Consider the following 17,721-nt stretch of genomic DNA (forward strand, 5'->3'; position numbering starts at 1 on the left):
CAGGCTGCGCTGCTGGCTGAGGGAGGGGTGCAGCGGCCGCCTCACCTGTGGAGCACTCTGCGGCTGACCGTCTCTGGGCGGGGCTTTGATGTGGTGCGGTGCCGGCTGGGGAGTCAGGGGTTTGGAGTGGGGGTAGTTAAGCGGAGGCGGGCCGTGTCCGATGGAGGCCTGGGAGCCCACCCTGCTGAGGCGGGGCGGGGCCTCATGGTGCGGCGGCGGCCCCGCGGGGCCCTGCAGGCTCTGAGCGTCCTGCAGGTCGACCAGAGAGATGCTGCGACCGTTGGGCAGCAGGTTGTCTCGCTCCTCCTGATCGGAGAAGCTGCTGTGGATGGAGGGGTGCTGCTGAGCCAGCAGGGGGCGCTGACCTCGAACATAACCATCCACGCGATCTCCGCCCAGAGACTGCAGGCTGCGAACCTCACTGCGGCTGCAGGAAGTGACACACACAGGAGTCAAACCCTCAGTCTGAACAGGTATAACTGCCTGTCAATCATCACAGTCACCGTGTTCTGACCCCTGGCAGAAAGGTCAGGAACCTCGAACTCTGACCTGTCAGCTGACTGATTACCTGTCGGCGGGGTCCTCGAAGATTCGCTGTAACCCTGACGACAGGCTGCCACTGATGTTGTGGGCGGAGCTGTGGTCCTGGAAACGTCGCAGCTGCTGCTGGACTGGCGTCGGAGCTGCCAGGCAGCGGGAAATGTCTCCCAGAATCCTTGGCAGAGGGCCCAGCTTTGCTACGGTGGCCTGCAGGAAGGAATTTTCACCCTGGGGTCGTCGTCGTGTGTGTGTGTGTGTGTGTGTGTGTGTGTGCGTGTGTGGTTTGAATGGAAGCACCAGGACGCAGTGGAGGTGGGAGAACGAAACCAACATGGTGGCAACAGAGAGAGTCGGCCATACAGGAAGTGAACAGAGGGGGGAGGAAAAGGGGGAAGGAGGGGGAGGAGAGGAGGAAAAAACATGAGGGAAACTTAATGGAAACAAAAATCAAACCAACTAGAACAACATGCTTCTACTGAACAGAACCACAATCAAACACAGCAGAGCCATGCTGAGACCGAGCTCCGACAGGTGAGACAGGTGAGACACAGCACAGCCGGGGGGGAGGGTGGAGGGTGAGGGGGGTCGGCTGGGAGAGTTCAGGCCATGCTGTGACGTGTTGATGGGGTTAAATGGTTAAATGAACTCAAGTGACCTCTGCTCCTGATGTTCATTCATGTTACATGTCACATCACACACACACCAACCATTCACTGATCACTGATCAATAATCAAACACATCAGCATTTCTCTGGAAAACAGACTGATTCAACAGGTGAGATCAGCAGGAAACCAGGTCTGACCGATCACACACACACACACACACTCACACACACACTCACACACCCACACTCTCACACACACTCACACTCACACACACTCACACACACACACACTCACTCACCCACACTCACACACACACTCACACACACACACACTCACTCACCCACACTCTCACACACACTCACACTCACACACACTCACACACACACACACACACACACACACTCACTCACCCACACTCTCACACACACACACACACTCACACACACACACTCTCACACACACTCTCACACACACTCTCACACACACTCACACACACACACACACACACACACACACTCACACACACACACACACACACACACACTCACACACACACACACACACACACACACACACTCACTCACCCACACTCTCACACACACACACTCTCACACACACTCTCACACACACTCACACACACACACACACACTCACACACACACACACACACACACACACACACACACACACACACTCACACACACACACACACACACACACACACACTCACTCACCCACACTCTCACACACACACACACACAGTGTCTGATGCTGGTACCTTGTCGAGCTGAGAGACGACCTCCCACAGCAGAGCGTGTAGGACGGACAGCTCGCGGCCGAGGTCAATGTAACCCTCGAAGCCCGGCGTGTTGGACAGAGTCTCCGGGTTGGAGATCTCAGACAGGAAACGCATCATCCCCGCCCACTCGTGCTCCAGGAAGTCGTTCATAAAGGCCATGTATTCCTCTTTGTTTCCAAACCTGCAGAGGACACACAGACGTCTCCACACTCAGATTCTTTCCACGTGAGGCGGACTGAAGCTGACCGTGATGAACCCTTCGCTATGAGCTCATCTCTAACTCGAACACTTCCTGTCTGAAACAGGACCGCTCGCCCCTGAAGAAGGCCGCAAAGCGGTTTGTGGGTACTCACTTGGTGAAGTTGGCGAGGTTCTGGATGACTTTGGCGATGAGCGTGAGTGTTCGGGACGTCCGGTCGTCAGGATATTCCTGCATCAGGTAGAAGAGCGACGGCGACATGATGGCGGGGCAGAGGAAGCGCAGGAACAGCGAGGCACTGATCAGGCGCTTGCTGATGTCCTGCTGGTGTCCGCGGGCGACGCACTGCTGCTTCCACGCCGCGAACACTTCCTTCAGCTCCCGAGGAAACACACTGAGGAGACAGGAAGCAGCAGAGAGAGGAGGGAAGATCAGGTGTCTGCTGCCTCGGAGGACACACACACACACACTGTCTTTTTATACATCTGAAAACACAGTAACGTGCTTCAGGTCACAGTGAAGACAGCGGACATCTGTCTCTGAGTCAGGCCTCAGGAAACTGAAATAAAAGATGAAATGAAACACGAAGCCTTGGTTCCAGCTCACAGGTCAAACAGGTGTCAGGTATCAGGTGATTCTCAGGTGTTCTGCTGTGGCCTCTGTCTGACAGCAGGGGGCAGAGCGCGGTCACAGCTGCACGAGCTGAACATATAAACCGAGCAAATCAAATGAAACGTGTGAACAGATACGGGACCGAGCCTCTGCTGCCCCACACAGACCGTCAGGGACACAACATGGACTCACACTAACTCGTGTTAATGTAACAGTACCAGGTAGTTGGACGGTATGAATCCAGATTTTCATACTTTCAAACCTCCACATTTTACCTGTAGCTGCAGCTACAGCCGCTCACAGACGCCACCAGCGCGCAACCAGACGCCGGCGCTTCTCCGTGATTACGGAGGATTGAACTTCTCATCAGCGGATTCCTCATTAGAGATTTCAGCCAAATCTACCCAGACTGGGTAAACTGGTCCAGAGAGCTCCTGTGATCCCGTGTCCAGTGCGCCAGCACAGAGAGGTGTCTCTCTGCGGAGCCGCATCCAAACAGCGCCTACGGGATGATGCGCACTGCCAGCTGCGCAGAGACTCTGCACACTTTGATTTTCATTCAGCTGCTGCAGCCTGTGGACAATTCACTGCAGCAAAGATGCATTAAAAAGCCTGAAACATGTCAAAGGATCGTTTTCAGTCTGTTCTTATAGTTTTATTACATATAGACTGTTTGAAAACGCACATAGCGAACGGACGGGTTTTATTTCCAGCTGGCAGCACGCGCGTTATTAAACTGGTATGAGCCAGTCCAGATGTTTGATCTGAGAATACGTTCTTTATATTCATGTTCACAGAGCGCAGCTTGGTGTCATATTTATTTTAGAAGTTACGCGTGGGTATACCTTACTACCTCCCAACCCTAGCGTGTAGTCGGACTACAGGTGTGGGTGCGGGCTGATTCTGGAGCAGTCGTACCAGTAGGAGTTGATGATCTTGCAGAAAGCCAGCTCGCAGCACATCTTCAGGTTACTCTGATGTTCGGCCAGGTCGCCGCTGGAGCATCGGCTGGGATCCACCTCACAGTTCTCATCCGACTCGTACAGAGCTTTGATGAACTCACCTGAGGACGGACAGATGGACAGATGGACACACAGGTTATTTCCCTGAGGTGATTCGTGCACTTTCTCTCTTCATGTTAAGTTACACACACCTGTGTGATCGCACACGTCGGGTCTAAGAGTTTTGAGTGGTGCTTTCACTGTCAGCAGAGAAACAGGGGTTTTTCAGTTTCACGCATCGTGAAGCTTTAACGAGTTTCTGTGACTGAAACGAAGCTGATGACGCAGCAGAAACACTGACACGAATCTCTGAGAGTGTGGCGAACATTTAACATCACCTGAAAATACCACAACACCTGAACAGGTACAAAAATAACTTCCTGTCAAAATAAAAGCTGCAGACGACACATGTTCCCTGACGCGCCACCAGAGGTCACTCTGTTAGATCTTATTATCTGTTTTTAGATATGAACCTATAAATACATAAATGAGAGTGAAATGTGTGTTTGACGTCTGACTGTGAAAGTCTTTATCTCCTCACAGCTGACGTGATGATTTGAGGACCCTCGTACTGACGGCAGGTCTCCAGGGCTCTGTTCAGTGCAGCGTCTGAACTATTTTAAGTCTTTCCTTTGTAATGTCTGAGTACCTGTAAGCTGAGCAGTTATTTTGAGGAGGATGAAGAAGATGATGCAGCAGAGTGAAGATGTCGTGAGCTCTAATTTTAGAATCCAGCAGCATAAACATGATAGAAACCTTTAATCTAATTCAGGATCAGGCTGTTACACCTGCCTCCATATTTCCCTGCACTGTGGCGACAGAAGGTCGAGGTAAAAGTCTGGTACACGTTTCTCAGTGTTGATGAAGTGAAACTCTCCTGCTTCGATCATCAGAAACCAACATCTGTGTTTCTGTTTCTGTGATAAAAGTCAGTGACGTAATGAGGACAGGTCACATGTTGACCTGAGGAACAGGTGTCCAGGTGTGTACGAGCTGCTCTGAGACTCACCGAGCGCATCGTGCAGGTATTTCTGTCCCACCAGCTTCAGATACTCTTCGATGGCCTTGGTGGCCAACGTGTTCTCCCTGAAGATCAGGACGTCGTGGTCGGCACATCGATCCACCTCCGACATCACCAGGTCTGTCAGAAAGTCCTGAACAAGGAGAGGAAGACGAGGACATGATGAGCACGTGTCGGTCCTGACTTGTCCAGTGGACTGTCTGTCTTCGGCATCATCTGCATGTGATACTGTGACAGTTATTTCCAACCAATCAAAGAAAAGCGCACTGACTGATGGGACACTGGCCATGGAGATTAATTCGTGTGCACCTGATGATGTTCAGGTGTGATGGGTGGCTGACATGTTAAAATGTCCTCAGTCTGAGCAGCAGAGCTGTGTAAACCATCGTCTCTGCTGTGAATGACTCTTGGACCAAAGTCTTAAAGTGTGCACTGATAAGTTTTGGTGTTTCTCCAAACTCAGGAGCTGCTTTATGCTTCAGCATGAGTTGTGAATAAACCCTCAGGTGTCTACACACTTATGGCCACCATTTCTAATTTTAAATATTGAATTAAGCAATTTTTATCACTAAGATCAAAATTATTCATAAACTAAGCTAAGCTAAGCTAAGCTAACTGTCTCTGGCTCCTCCTCTCAGCTCTCCTGACCTTTGCCCTGCCGGTGCTCTGCAGGATGTGGACCAGAGCACAGGCCATCTCCTCCTTGTTCTTGACGCTGATGACGGGCTCCAGCACCGAGCACAGCATGGTGTAGTTGTTGGTGACGAACTCTGCGAATTCCTTGTACTGCTCCATGGGCAGGATGGAGATGGTCTGGAAGCGGGACTTGATGCGGATCGACGGCCCCCCTCCTTTGGCCTTGCTGGTGGTGGGCGTGCTGACCGGGTACCACTTCTCCACGAACTGCCGGCCCGTCACGCCCGACACCGGGATGTTGACCAGGCCCACGTAGTTGTTCTTGTCTTTCTTCTTCTTCTTGTCCATGTCTCGGTAGATGTGCACGGTGACGCTGTGCACGGGCGGCAGGCTGGAGAAGTCGAAGTACTCGCCCCAGAACAGGCTGTCGTGGCGGGTCTTGCTGGTGGTCCGGGCGTACAGCACGTCGTCCAGACACAGCTCGCAGAAATATTTCTTCTTGGGCGGCAGGTCTTTGGCTTCGATGATCCACAGCCGCAGCAGGTTCTCCGCCCGGCGACAGTTGTCCTGGGAGCACAAACACTGTCAATCAATATATTTAAAAAGCGTTTGGGGTTTGTTGAAGTGTTCAGGTTATTTCCAGTTTTCAAACACATTCATGTCTTTAACATTTACAAGTTAGTAAAAACAAATTATGATAAAATGCCTGAGTCTACCATGATGATGAAAACATAAAGAAAAAATCAGAAATGCTGTGTAAACTGCTTTGTCAGACTCAGGCACAAACAGGAAGGACACTCTGTCTCACCTTGTTGGGCTGAATCGTCCTCCTCAGGTTTTCCATCCACTTGTCTCGCTCTGAGGCCGAAGTACAGCTGAAACACTTGCTGCCGCCTGAGTACGTCACCTGACAGGTGAGAGAGAGAGACAGTGCTTCAGCTGAGTCTGTGAACACACGTGACCAGAGTATGAAACAGAACGGCCTTTTTCACTGTGTGACCTGTTTCAAACCGACTCACGCCAACATAAAGATCCGTGGAAGTGAGTCTGCTCAGACTAAACCCAGAACATGAGCGTGAACATGAGTGTGTCAGTGAACAGGTGAGTGAATCCACAGGTAGCTAATGAGGGGCCGCAGAGTGAAACACCTGAAGCTACCGTCTGCTTTCAGCTCATGTTTGTCACCTCGAAGCAGAACTCCTGTCCCAGGATGCTGCTGTGCAGAGGTTTGATGAACACGTCCTCCTCCATGCTCAGGTCCAGAGCCTCCACCGCGCTGCCCGGGCTCAGCAAAGACTCATGGGAGGTCGACTCCTTCAGGTTGGGAAGCCCGCGAGATCTGGCAGGAAAAAGAACACGTACATGAGTGAAAGGCAAGTGCATGTTAATCAGAGCTGTTGATCAAGTTCTGAGGATCAGGCAGGAAACTAAGCAGCCAGATGGCGCCGCTGAGCACAGCCGGAGTTTTCTGACACGACAAACTCCCCGAGTGTTCGAGCTCTGTCAGTCACCTGTCAGCCACCTGCTGCCAACAGTGAAGCAGGAGAGCAGCAATACCTACGAAAAACAACCACAGAGCCAGGCGAGGGGAGTTCCCCAGAGCATCCCTCCGCCTCCTCGACTCCCCCCCTGCTCCCACCGTCCTCCCACCTCGACCCTCCAGCTGTCAGCACGAGCTCCGGTCACTGAGAACGCCCGCCGAGCAGAGCGTCGCCTTTTTCAAGCTTTCCTTTAGTCCGGCAGGCGGTAAACAAGATCCCGGGATGGCCAATCGCATCGGGCCTGCGGGAGCATTTCCATGGTAACAACCTCTGCGGGGAGAGCAGGCGCTAGGCAGCAGCAGGTGACGCAGCAAAGAGCAAGGCAGGTGTTTAACTACAGACCAGCCTCAGGAGACAGACTGTCAGAGGGTATGAGCGGAGGTCACCTGACAGTTAATGAACAGCTGCAGCTTTATCAGCAGGAGAAGAAGAAACTGTGACTGCTTCCTGCTTCTGTCTGTCCGTTTACTTAAACCACACCAAAACACAACCCACGAAGCAGAGCGGGCGATTAATCAGCTGATCAACTGAAAGAAAATGACTCAGCCAATACTTTGATGAAAAACCAAAACATTTTGCTGTGTCAGCAAACGGCTGTGAGGATGTGAGGGTGAACATCCACTGTGCTGAACACAGGTGCTGAACACAGGTGCTGAACACAGGTGCTGAACACAGGTGCTGAACACAGGTGCTGAACACAGCGTGCTGAACACAGCGTGCTGAACACAGGTGCTGAACACAGGTGCTGAACACAGGTGCTGAACACAGCGTGCTGAACACAGGTGCTGAACACAGGTGCTGAACACAGCGTGCTGAACACAGGTGCTGAACACAGCGTGCTGAACACAGGTGCTGAACACAGGTGCTGAACACAGGTGCTGAACACAGCGTGCTGAACACAGGTGCTGAACACAGGTGCTGAACACAGGTGCTGAACACAGCGTGCTGAACACAGGTGCTGAACACAGGTGCTGAACACAGGTGCTGAACACAGCGTGCTGAACACAGGTGCTGAACACAGCGTGCTGAACACAGGTGCTGAACACAGGTGCTGAACACAGCGTGCTGAACACAGCGTGCTGAACACAGGTGCTGAACACAGGTGCTGAACACAGGTGCTGAACACAGCGTGCTGAACACAGGTGCTGAACACAGCGTGCTGAACACAGGTGCTGAACACAGGTGCTGAACACAGCGTGCTGAACACAGGTGCTGAACACAGGTGCTGAACACAGCGTGCTGAACACAGGTGCTGAACACAGCGTGCTGAACACAGGTGCTGAACACAGGTGCTGAACACAGCGTGCTGAACACAGGTGCTGAACACAGCGTGCTGAACACAGGTGCTGAACACAGGTGCTGAACACAGGTGCTGAACACAGCGTGCTGAACACAGGTGCTGAACACAGGTGCTGAACACAGGTGCTGAACACAGCGTGCTGAACACAGGTGCTGAACACAGGTGCTGAACACAGGTGCTGAACACAGCGTGCTGAACACAGGTGCTGAACACAGCGTGCTGAACACAGGTGCTGAACACAGGTGCTGAACACAGGTGCTGAACACAGCGTGCTGAACACAGGTGCTGAACACAGGTGCTGAACGGCTTCAGACTCTGAGCTTTCACATTTTACACCTGATGCTTCCTGCTGCACCACATTTATCTGACAGCTGCAGTTTATACCACGACCTCACACAACACGAAGCGATCAGCTGAGTAATGAATCAACAGAAAATGAATGAATGAATGAACTCTGAATGAGTGTGTGTGTGTTTTTCTACCCTTCTCTGTTTGATGTCACGTTATAAACCAGGATATTCTGGGTCGCTATGGAAACGGACAGAATAATCGAATGATTCTGAGACCAAACTGATCAACTGATTAACTGATCAACTGATTAACTGATCAACTGATTAACTGATGAGATGAACTGATAATGAGATGAACTGTTGGCTCTGCATGACGAGCACTTTACTTTCTGTACCACAGTGTTTAACTGTACTGGGAGTACGGTGTGTTAGTGCTGTTAGTCTGAATACTTCTCTGCGGCTGGAGACTGATCACATGACTGTTACAAACACGATGAATGAATGATGAGCTGAAGCTTTTCAGGAGATCACTCTTTAATTTACAGTGTGTGTGTGTGTGTGTGAGTGTGTGTGAGTGTGTGTGTGTGTATGTGTGTGTGTGAGTGTGTGTGTGTGTATGTGTGTATGTGTCTGTGTGTGTGTGTGTGTGTGTGTGTGTGTGTGTGTGTGTGTGTAATCCCCTGCTCTGTCACAGGAGTTACGTAACCCTGGATTACTGAGCTGAGATCAACACTGATGCTGTTTCACTGACAGCTGTAAACACATCAACCAATCAGATCCAACGGTGGATTTAAACCTCACATATTCATATTTAAGACAATCAGAGTTTATTGAAGACTTTAGGGCTTCTCTGCTGCCACCTGTGGGCTCGGGTACGGTGGCCCCCTGAGGACAAAGCACACACACGCGGCACAGCGCTACCAAACACTGATAATTATCTCAGATGAAGATCGGATCACGTTTCACCACCAGTTACTGCAGAAGAGCAGGTCATTCATTCATTCATTCACAGGGTGAACCCCAACCTGAGGCTGAACACAAAGCAAAGACGCGTCTTACTGGACACTCATACATCAGCGCTGCCTCTGTGCCCTGTCCTGTCCCGGAGGACTTCTGCTGCTGCAGTCTCTGGTGCACGTCTTTCCCTTTTTGTATGTTTGCCTTAACGTTTGTGCTTTCAGTCTTGTATGCTTTGTCCTTACGGGCCACCGTACTCAGAACACTCCTGATAAATCTAAGGGAGATACTTTACTCAGATCTTTACTTTCTTCTTGTTAAACATTATAAATCGTGTCTTCAGGCCTGTGAAGACAAAGACATGTTATCAGAGACGGGTTGAACTGTTCAGATCTACTTCCACATCAGTGGCTTAGATCGATGGACCCCCTTTTTGGAGTCCCGGCCTGGAGCTGGGACCTCTCTCTGATCCAGTGACGAGACGTCGCTCAGACCCGTCTGTTCATGTGTTCATGTGTTCATGTGTCACGTCTGAGAGCTGCTGCTTCACATCATTAAACTGTCAATGTTCAGTTTTCAGAGTGAGAGACTGTGAGGAAGGACAGGAACAACACTGAAAACACACAACCTGGCTACACACACACACACACACACACACAGACAGTGTTTCAGGAAGGGCTGGTCTCCTGCATTAGGATGGAAACCTGATCCAGTCTGCTGTCAGAGGAAGAGGAGGAGGAAGCACTTACTGAGCTCTGACCACACACACACACGCACACACACACACACACACACACACACACACACACACACACACACACACACACACACACACACACACACACACTTTATCTGAGAGTGTGACCTCGGCCTAAACACTAACAGACTGTCCTGCACAGAGACCTGAACTCATCCTCATCCAAAACCGGGCCAGACCTCATCACCAGAACCAGTGCTGGACCTCAGCGCGTCCCTGCAGCAGCTTCAGCAGAGGACTGGAGGCGGACATATCACCCGCGTCACCGGGTCTACGTCCCCTTTGACCATCGGACAGTGTCAGAGCTCCTCCATCACCACGACGACGCCACGAGTCTGAAGACGGGAATTAAACTGCACTGACTGCGTCACAGCAGAGACACTACACTGAGGTTAACGAAGGACGATATGACAGCAGAGATCAGTCACACACACACACACACACACACACACACACACACACACACACACACACACACACACACACACACACACACACACAGTCCTACCTGAACCTTAGAGTTTTGGAGAGCTGAGCTTTTCGAGCTCTCCGGAGGAGAGAAGACGAACCGTCCATCAGGAGTTAGAGCTCAGAGCTGACTGAGAGAGGCTGTGTGTGTGTGTGTGTGTGTGTGTGTGTGTGTGTGTGTGTGTGTGTAAAGCATTATCCTCCTGTCCAGCTGGCTGACATTCTGTCGACTATAAAGCTGCACATACTCCTCTCACTGCATCAATATACTCCACACACACACACACACACACACACACACACACACACACACACACACACACACACACACACACACACAGATGTTTCAGGGTCAACCTGCTCACATTAGTCACATACTGTCCAGATACAGTGGGTATCTGCGATACTGAGCCTGACTGACTGAGTCTGATTTCACACAGCTGCAGATACTAAACCTGACACTCATTAACAACTACCACGTTCAGAAGATTAAATTATTGATCTGAAACAAATAAAAGTTGGACAGGAGCGTGTGAGTCCTGAAGCTGATCGTCTAAAGAGACGACGTCTCACTCTGTCTCGGTCAGTCCAGCCTGGTGGACAGTGGTGTTACAGAGTGGAGCTTCGTCCCTCGCACAGGATCTTTGGCTGAGCACAGACACACAAACCTGTGCTTTACCTGAGTTTGTGAGTATCTACTGGAAGCTGCACTCACACTTTGTTTACTCACTGAACAAACAAACATCAAACATTTATGATCCAGGTGATAAAGATTAAACTTCTGATAATCACTGAACATTTTATGCTTCAAACACGAACATCTGCTGCATTTTCCTCGTATTTCAATACGAAAACAGTCAGAGCAGGACTTCCTCCTTACTGTATTTCCACATCGTGCTTTTACTGCTTTTCCTTAATGAAATGAAAACGTCCACCACTGATTCAAAACCTTTCCAGGGACAGTTCCAGGCCTTCCAGGACGTTCTCTTGGACAGATGTGTGCTGGGGGCAAACATTAAGATTTTACAAACTCAGGAAAACACAAACGTGTCTTCAGAGTGAAGCAGCAGAGTGTACTGCAGCCGGAGAGGAGAGCCGGCCTTCCAGTAAAACCACCTCCAGTCAGTGCTGGGAAGGACTGGGTGGGCTAATGGAGGGAGGAAGAGCACGAGGAAGAGGAGGAGAAACCCACAACCTCCTGAAAACAGAGGACGAAGAGCTGGGAAAGGACTACATAACCCTTCTCCCTGTGTCTCTGCTGTCCTTTAAATCCAAACTAATACCCGAGAGACAGAGGGGCGGGCAGACAGAGAGAGACAGACAGAAACAGAGAGACGGAGACAAAGAGCAACCAGAAACAGACGGAAGCAGAAGCAGAACAGGAAATGAAGCTTTAACATCACAGAGCTGTCACTGCTGCTCAGTGTCACTGCACAGATACACAACATGAACACACTCTACAGCGTCTCACACTGCACAGCCGGGACAAACCGAGTCCCCTCGCCCCAATCAGACTCCATCCACCATTCCTGGTGCGGACGGACAGTTACCTGTCAGGTTCAGCGGGCCGCAGCGAGGGCAGTCTGAAGCTGGTGTTCCTGTCCAGTTTGGTCTGACTCTTCGTCCTCTTGATGGAGCCTTTGAGACGTTTACTGAAAAACCCCTGAAACAAAAAGTGTGTCATCTGTGAGACAAGCAGAGACGAGGACCAGAGATTTACAGAGTGAGGTGACACATAACTGCTTTCGTCATATTTCGGTGAATTCATGAGGACGGTTGTAACATGTCATCTCCTGGACAGAGATCAGTCCGAATCTAAGACTGTGAATGTGGAACATCTCAGCTGCCTGTCAGCACAATCATCCACCAAACACAGTATACTGTCCACATAAAGACAACGTCATGTCCATCACCAGGCTGCACAGTGTAGCTGAGGCTGCAGCCAACACCTGCTTTCATTATTGATTCATCTCACAATCATTCGTTTGATTAGTGGATTCATTATTTATTCAATCAAACGTCAGAAAGTTGTAAATGATAGAAAACTGAGAAAAGAGAAAGTTTTAAAATTAGACTTTATCATCATCAATAGGAGCCAGTTTATCAGTTAGTTCTTTAAATGAACTAACAAATGAATCCACTAATCGTTTCAACCATCAACCCGTCCATCAATCCATCCATCTTTCAGCGATATCAGATCAGTACCCCACCGTCCCGGTGCTCCATCGGATCTGATTCTGATGGACCAATACGACCCAACGCACCACAGTCTGTGCACGGCTCGTCACCAGCAGCTTGTGGTCACATGACTCAGCTGGTTCTGATCAAACCCTGCTGCTCCTCCTCACCTATCAGATCCTCTGTGACAACAACAGCCCTGTGCAGAGCAGAGGAAGTGAGCGGCCTCATTTCCTGAGATATTAATATCCTCAAACACATCTCTGCCTCGCCCCTCCTCACCCTCCTGTCCTCCCCCACAAACTCCCATCAGGCTCGTCGGCTCCCATTAATGCATCAGGATAAAGATCCAGAGATTCTGACTCTGCAGAGGGAGCAACACTTCAAACATGTCCAGAATGTCTCCACAGGCCGGCAGCATCGGCAGACACGTCTCCAACGCAGCTATCGATCGTGGTTATTGGTCCCCAGGGATCGGCGTACGGAATGATCACGCTGAACTCCCAGCATGCACTCTGCTTGTGTCCACTGTGTGAAGAACCACACAGGAGAAGTGACCTGAGTACGACCTGAGAGGCATCTGAGAAGATAAAACTTTTACTACACTACCATCCTCCTCCTCCTCCCTCTGTGACCTCCTCCTCCTCCTCCCTCTGTGACCTCCTCCTCCTCCCTCTGTGACCTTCATCCTCCTCCTCCTCCCTCTGTGACCTTCATCCTCCTCCTCCTCCTCCCTCTGTGACCTCCTCCTCCTCCCTCTGTGACCTTCATCCTCCTCCTCCTCCTCCCTCTGTGACCTTCATCCTGCCTGACTCCTGCTTCTTTCTGACTGTTTGATGATGACAGCTGAAGCGTTTCCAGCTAACCACCGTCTCATTTCTCCTGATGTTCCTCTGTCACAGCCTCTCAGAGATCTCCTGCAGCTCTTCACTCTGGTGCAGATGGTGTTAGCATGTCGGTGCTGATGACCTCTGAACGTTGTCGGACATCCATCATAACACAGCTGGACTCCTGACAGCAGATCCGAGGCGGGCTTCACCGGCCTGTCTCCAGCTGAAGCGCTGAAACGCCGCGGTGCTCTGATTACCTGCAGTGATCACTCAGGTGCTCTGAGCTGATAATCCAATCACGTGTTAATCGAGTTATGTGCATTATGAGTCTGGTGCGCCTACTCTGATAATCAGATGAAGACAGTCACATGACAGTTTATACAGATGGAGTGTTGCTTTAATTGGGCTCAGATCTAATTCAGTGTAAATGCACAGGCAGCGTGTCTGTCTGTAACATGTACTGTACCATCCACTGCTAACAGGAAGTTCAGAAACTACAGACGCCACCTGGACACTGCTCCTCTGTGTCTGTAAGCACCCTGTGTATTTTCTAAATTCTCTGAAACACCACGAACACAACGCAGTGCACAGCCTGAAGGAAACGATTACTCTCCTCAGACATGTTGAGCAGTGTCACCACAGGACGTGACTGTGCTGAGCAGAGTGTGTCTGTCCTTTAGGACCTGACGGCGTCTCTCTGTTACTCACCGGGACTTTAAAGGGCGACGAGTTCGGGTTGTCGACGGTGACGGTCTTCTCTGAACTCCCCAGGCCAGAGATACTCCTCCTCCTCGGGGATCGCTCTGAAGACACCTCTGTAGAGAGAGAGACACAGGGTGAGGGTGTTAAACCAAAACAGCCTCTTCCTCCTCAGTATTACCCCCCAATCATCATCATCATCATCAGCCTGTGCGCTTCAGACTGAACCGGACGGATGGAGGACGCAGTGATGACGGTCAGACATGGCGGAGGGGGTGGAGGACATCTGGACGTTGGACTTCACACAGAGTGAGAAAAGGACAGTTTGTCAGGGGACACAGTTCGTCTCACAGTCTCTGCAGTGTTTTTAATGCTGCTCCGAAAACATTTCCCAGAAAACCAGCTCAAGATATCATGAACTTAAACTCCAAGTCTGACTTGAGTTAGCTCAGCCTGTTGCTGCAGCAGGTTCCTCTGAGCCACAGGTGGTTATCATCACCTGACCGTGGCTCCTCCCTCACATCAAACCGTCAGCAGCAGTGTTTCTGAGCTGCTGTCTGTCTGTCTGTCTGGGAGGTTACAGAGAAGTGTGTCACAGACAGACAGGTTCAAACCCCACATCGGCATCGCTCGGCCCTGCTGAAGTGCCCCTTTATCACTGTCCACTGGGGCAGCAGCTCACAATTAATTTATTACCAATTAATCCAAAGATTATTTTCAATTAAGTGATCAACCATCAAATGTCTTGTTTCACGTTACCAGGACATGAATCAGAGAAACGGAGAACTTCCTGGTGAAGAACTTAGAACAGGTGAAAAAACAAACTGATAAATAATAAACTGATTATCAGAATAACTGCTGATTAATTTTCTGTCCAACAACTCGTCTTCACAGGTCTACTGTCCACTGCAGGACAGTCTCTACGTCCTGTCAGCACATGTCTTTCTTCTTCTGTCTTTAGTACTGATGCTGACGGCACGTCCCCTGAACGCCTCACACGCAGACTGTCAGATATAAACTCAGGTAATACTGAGGTCAGCGAACCTGATCCTTAGCTGCAGCTGTAATCACTTCAAAAAGAGACGGCTGTAAAACCATGAACGGGACCGAACCAGACACCAGTGTCCGCGGACAGCCGAGCCTGTGCAGGCGGTCAGAGCTGATGTGGACTGAGCCTGACCCCAGGAGCAGCGATCATTACGATCCAATTTTTAATGATTTGCCAACATCTCCAAAGCTACACTTCCATGAGCTCAGAGTGTAAGTGGTCACGTTGCCCATGTCTGTCCGTGTTCACTGTGTGTTCACATGTAGCTGCTATCTGAGCTGAACCAAGACGTTTCTTTAAAAAAAGGTTTTTTCACATTCACATAAAATAAGTTTTACTTTTACACATAAACATGTTTTTGGGAGCATGAAGACAAACATGGACACAGACACGAACACACAGCTGCCGGTGTGTCCCGAATCATACTGAAGGTTCAGTTCATTTCAAACCAGTTCAGGCTGCTCCACACACTGGTACCAGTATTACCACCCAGTCTACAGAGTCAACGGTTTTCAGATGGACACTGAACCAGCATCCACGCTGACTCAGAGTGTGGGACATCAGATGGGATGAAGACACACACAAACGTGCTGCTTTGTGCAACAGGAAAACACTGAGCTCAGTGTAACAGCCGGCGCAGCATGCAGCAGCAGTCAGCCTTTATCAGCGTTCTGCAAAGTGCTGGATCAAGTTCCAGCTGCAGGACGATGCACGCTGCATGCAGGCAGCGCTGCGAGGAAGCCGGGGACAAACTTTCATGCACACCCCGCCCCCACACCCACCCCCACCCCCACCCCCGGTCATGGAAGCAGAGGAGCAATGATGACCACCATTGCTCCTCTCTTCTCTCTGAGACAGAGTTGAGGCAACATGCCGCAGGAAGCCAGGTATGACAGGTTGGTCACATGACATGGACAGAACACAGAGAGAGAGAGAGAGGGAGGGAGGGAGGGAGGGAGGGAGGGAGAGAGAGAGAGAGAAAGAGAGAGAGAGAGAGAGAGAGAGAGGAGACGATACCTCGATCGCAGCTGTTCCCCATCATCTGAGGAGAGGACACACACACACACAGAGTCAGACGGGATTGGCCGAAGCAACCGCCACCTGTCAGCCAATGAGGTTAAGCTGCAAACGTCCGTCTTCGTCCCGTGAACATCCTCGACTTTGGCGTCCCCCCCGACCTGCCTCTCCCTCCTCAGCGCCGCATCCTTCCTCCTCCTCCTCACGGTCCCTCCTCTCTCATCTCTGCCCTTCTCCGTCTCTCTGCCTCCCTCTCTCTCCACTCAGCAGTAATTCTATCCCTCTCTCTCTCTCTCTCTCTCTCTCTCTCTCTCTGAGCACTGAGGTTTTACCGCATTTATTCAATCAATCTCTCCAACTACACTGTTCTGCTTCTTCTCCTCTCACGTCTTCCTCCTTCCCTCTCTGCAGACGCTCCTCTCTCTCTCCCTCTCTCCACCCTCTCTCTCTGCAGTAGCTCAGTTGCAGCCTCTCTCTCTCTCTCTCTCCCTCTCTCCCTCTCCTTCTCTCTCTCTGCTTCTTCTTCTCTTCCTCTCATTTATCGCTGCACTTGAAAGATAATTACTAAGTTAAGTTTCCCCTCAGCTGCACGATGTGGGACACAGCTCTGGGGGCTTCGACTATTAACTGTGTGTGTGCGTGTGTGTTTGTGTGCATGCGTGTGTGTGTGCGTGTGTGTGTGTGCGTGTGTGTGTGTGTGTGTGTGTGTGTGCGTTTGTGTGCATGCGTGTGTGTGTGCGTGCGTGTGTGTGTGTGCGTGTGTTTGTGTGTGTGCGTGTGTGTGTGCGTGCGTGTGTGTTTGTGTGCGTGTGTGTTTGTGTGTGTGCGTGTGTGTGTGCGTGCGTGTGTGTTTGTGTGTGTGTGTGCGTGTGTGTGTGTGCGTGCGTGTGTGTGCGTGTGTGTTTGTGTGTGCGTGTGTTTGTGTGTGTGCGTGTGTGTGTGCGTGCGTGTGTGTGTGCGTGCGTGTGTGTTTGTGTGTGTGTGTGTGCGTGTGTGTGTGTGTGTGTGTGTGTGTGTGTGTGTGTGTGTGTGTGTGTGCGTGTGTGTGTGTGCGTGTGTGTTTGTGTGTGTGTGTGTGTCTGATAAACAGTTCTGTCTTTAACTACACTACACACCCCGGTGAAGTGTGACACTGGTATAACACCTGATGCTGATGTGTTCAAACACAGTGAAAGACACGGGACAATAAACAGATTCAGTCCTGACTCTAAACAAGATGATG

At 50.7% G+C, this 17,721-nt stretch overlaps 1 protein-coding gene across 10 annotated transcripts in view; it reads right to left on the reverse strand.

Annotated features, from left to right (window-relative positions):
* Nucleotides 1-17,721, reverse strand: part of rasal2 (RAS protein activator like 2) — a 52,638-nt gene that overhangs the window by 5,572 nt on the left and 29,345 nt on the right. For 5 of the 10 annotated variants that reach the window (XM_041055682.1, XM_041055677.1, XM_041055675.1 and 2 more), the window contains 11 exons: nt 14,444-14,550; nt 12,278-12,390; nt 6,600-6,753; nt 6,223-6,321; nt 5,427-5,996; nt 4,767-4,911; nt 3,675-3,819; nt 2,299-2,538; nt 1,925-2,126; nt 569-768; nt 1-427 (listed from right to left, as the gene is read on the reverse strand). The exon at nt 1-427 is cut by the window's left edge and continues 543 nt beyond it. In XM_041055682.1, coding sequence (XP_040911616.1) covers nt 1-427; nt 569-768; nt 1,925-2,126; nt 2,299-2,538; nt 3,675-3,819; nt 4,767-4,911; nt 5,427-5,996; nt 6,223-6,321; nt 6,600-6,753; nt 12,278-12,390; nt 14,444-14,550 — 2,402 coding nt within the window. The remainder of the gene's footprint in view (nt 428-568; nt 769-1,924; nt 2,127-2,298; nt 2,539-3,674; nt 3,820-4,766; nt 4,912-5,426; nt 5,997-6,222; nt 6,322-6,599; nt 6,754-12,277; nt 12,391-14,443; nt 14,551-17,721) is intronic. The other 5 variants (XM_041055684.1, XM_041055680.1, XM_041055679.1 and 2 more) reach the window with 3 other exon arrangements.

The sequence above is a fragment of the Toxotes jaculatrix genome, chromosome 14, assembly GCF_017976425.1.
Source record: "Toxotes jaculatrix isolate fToxJac2 chromosome 14, fToxJac2.pri, whole genome shotgun sequence".
In the NCBI taxonomy this organism is placed as follows: Eukaryota; Metazoa; Chordata; class Actinopteri; family Toxotidae; genus Toxotes; species Toxotes jaculatrix.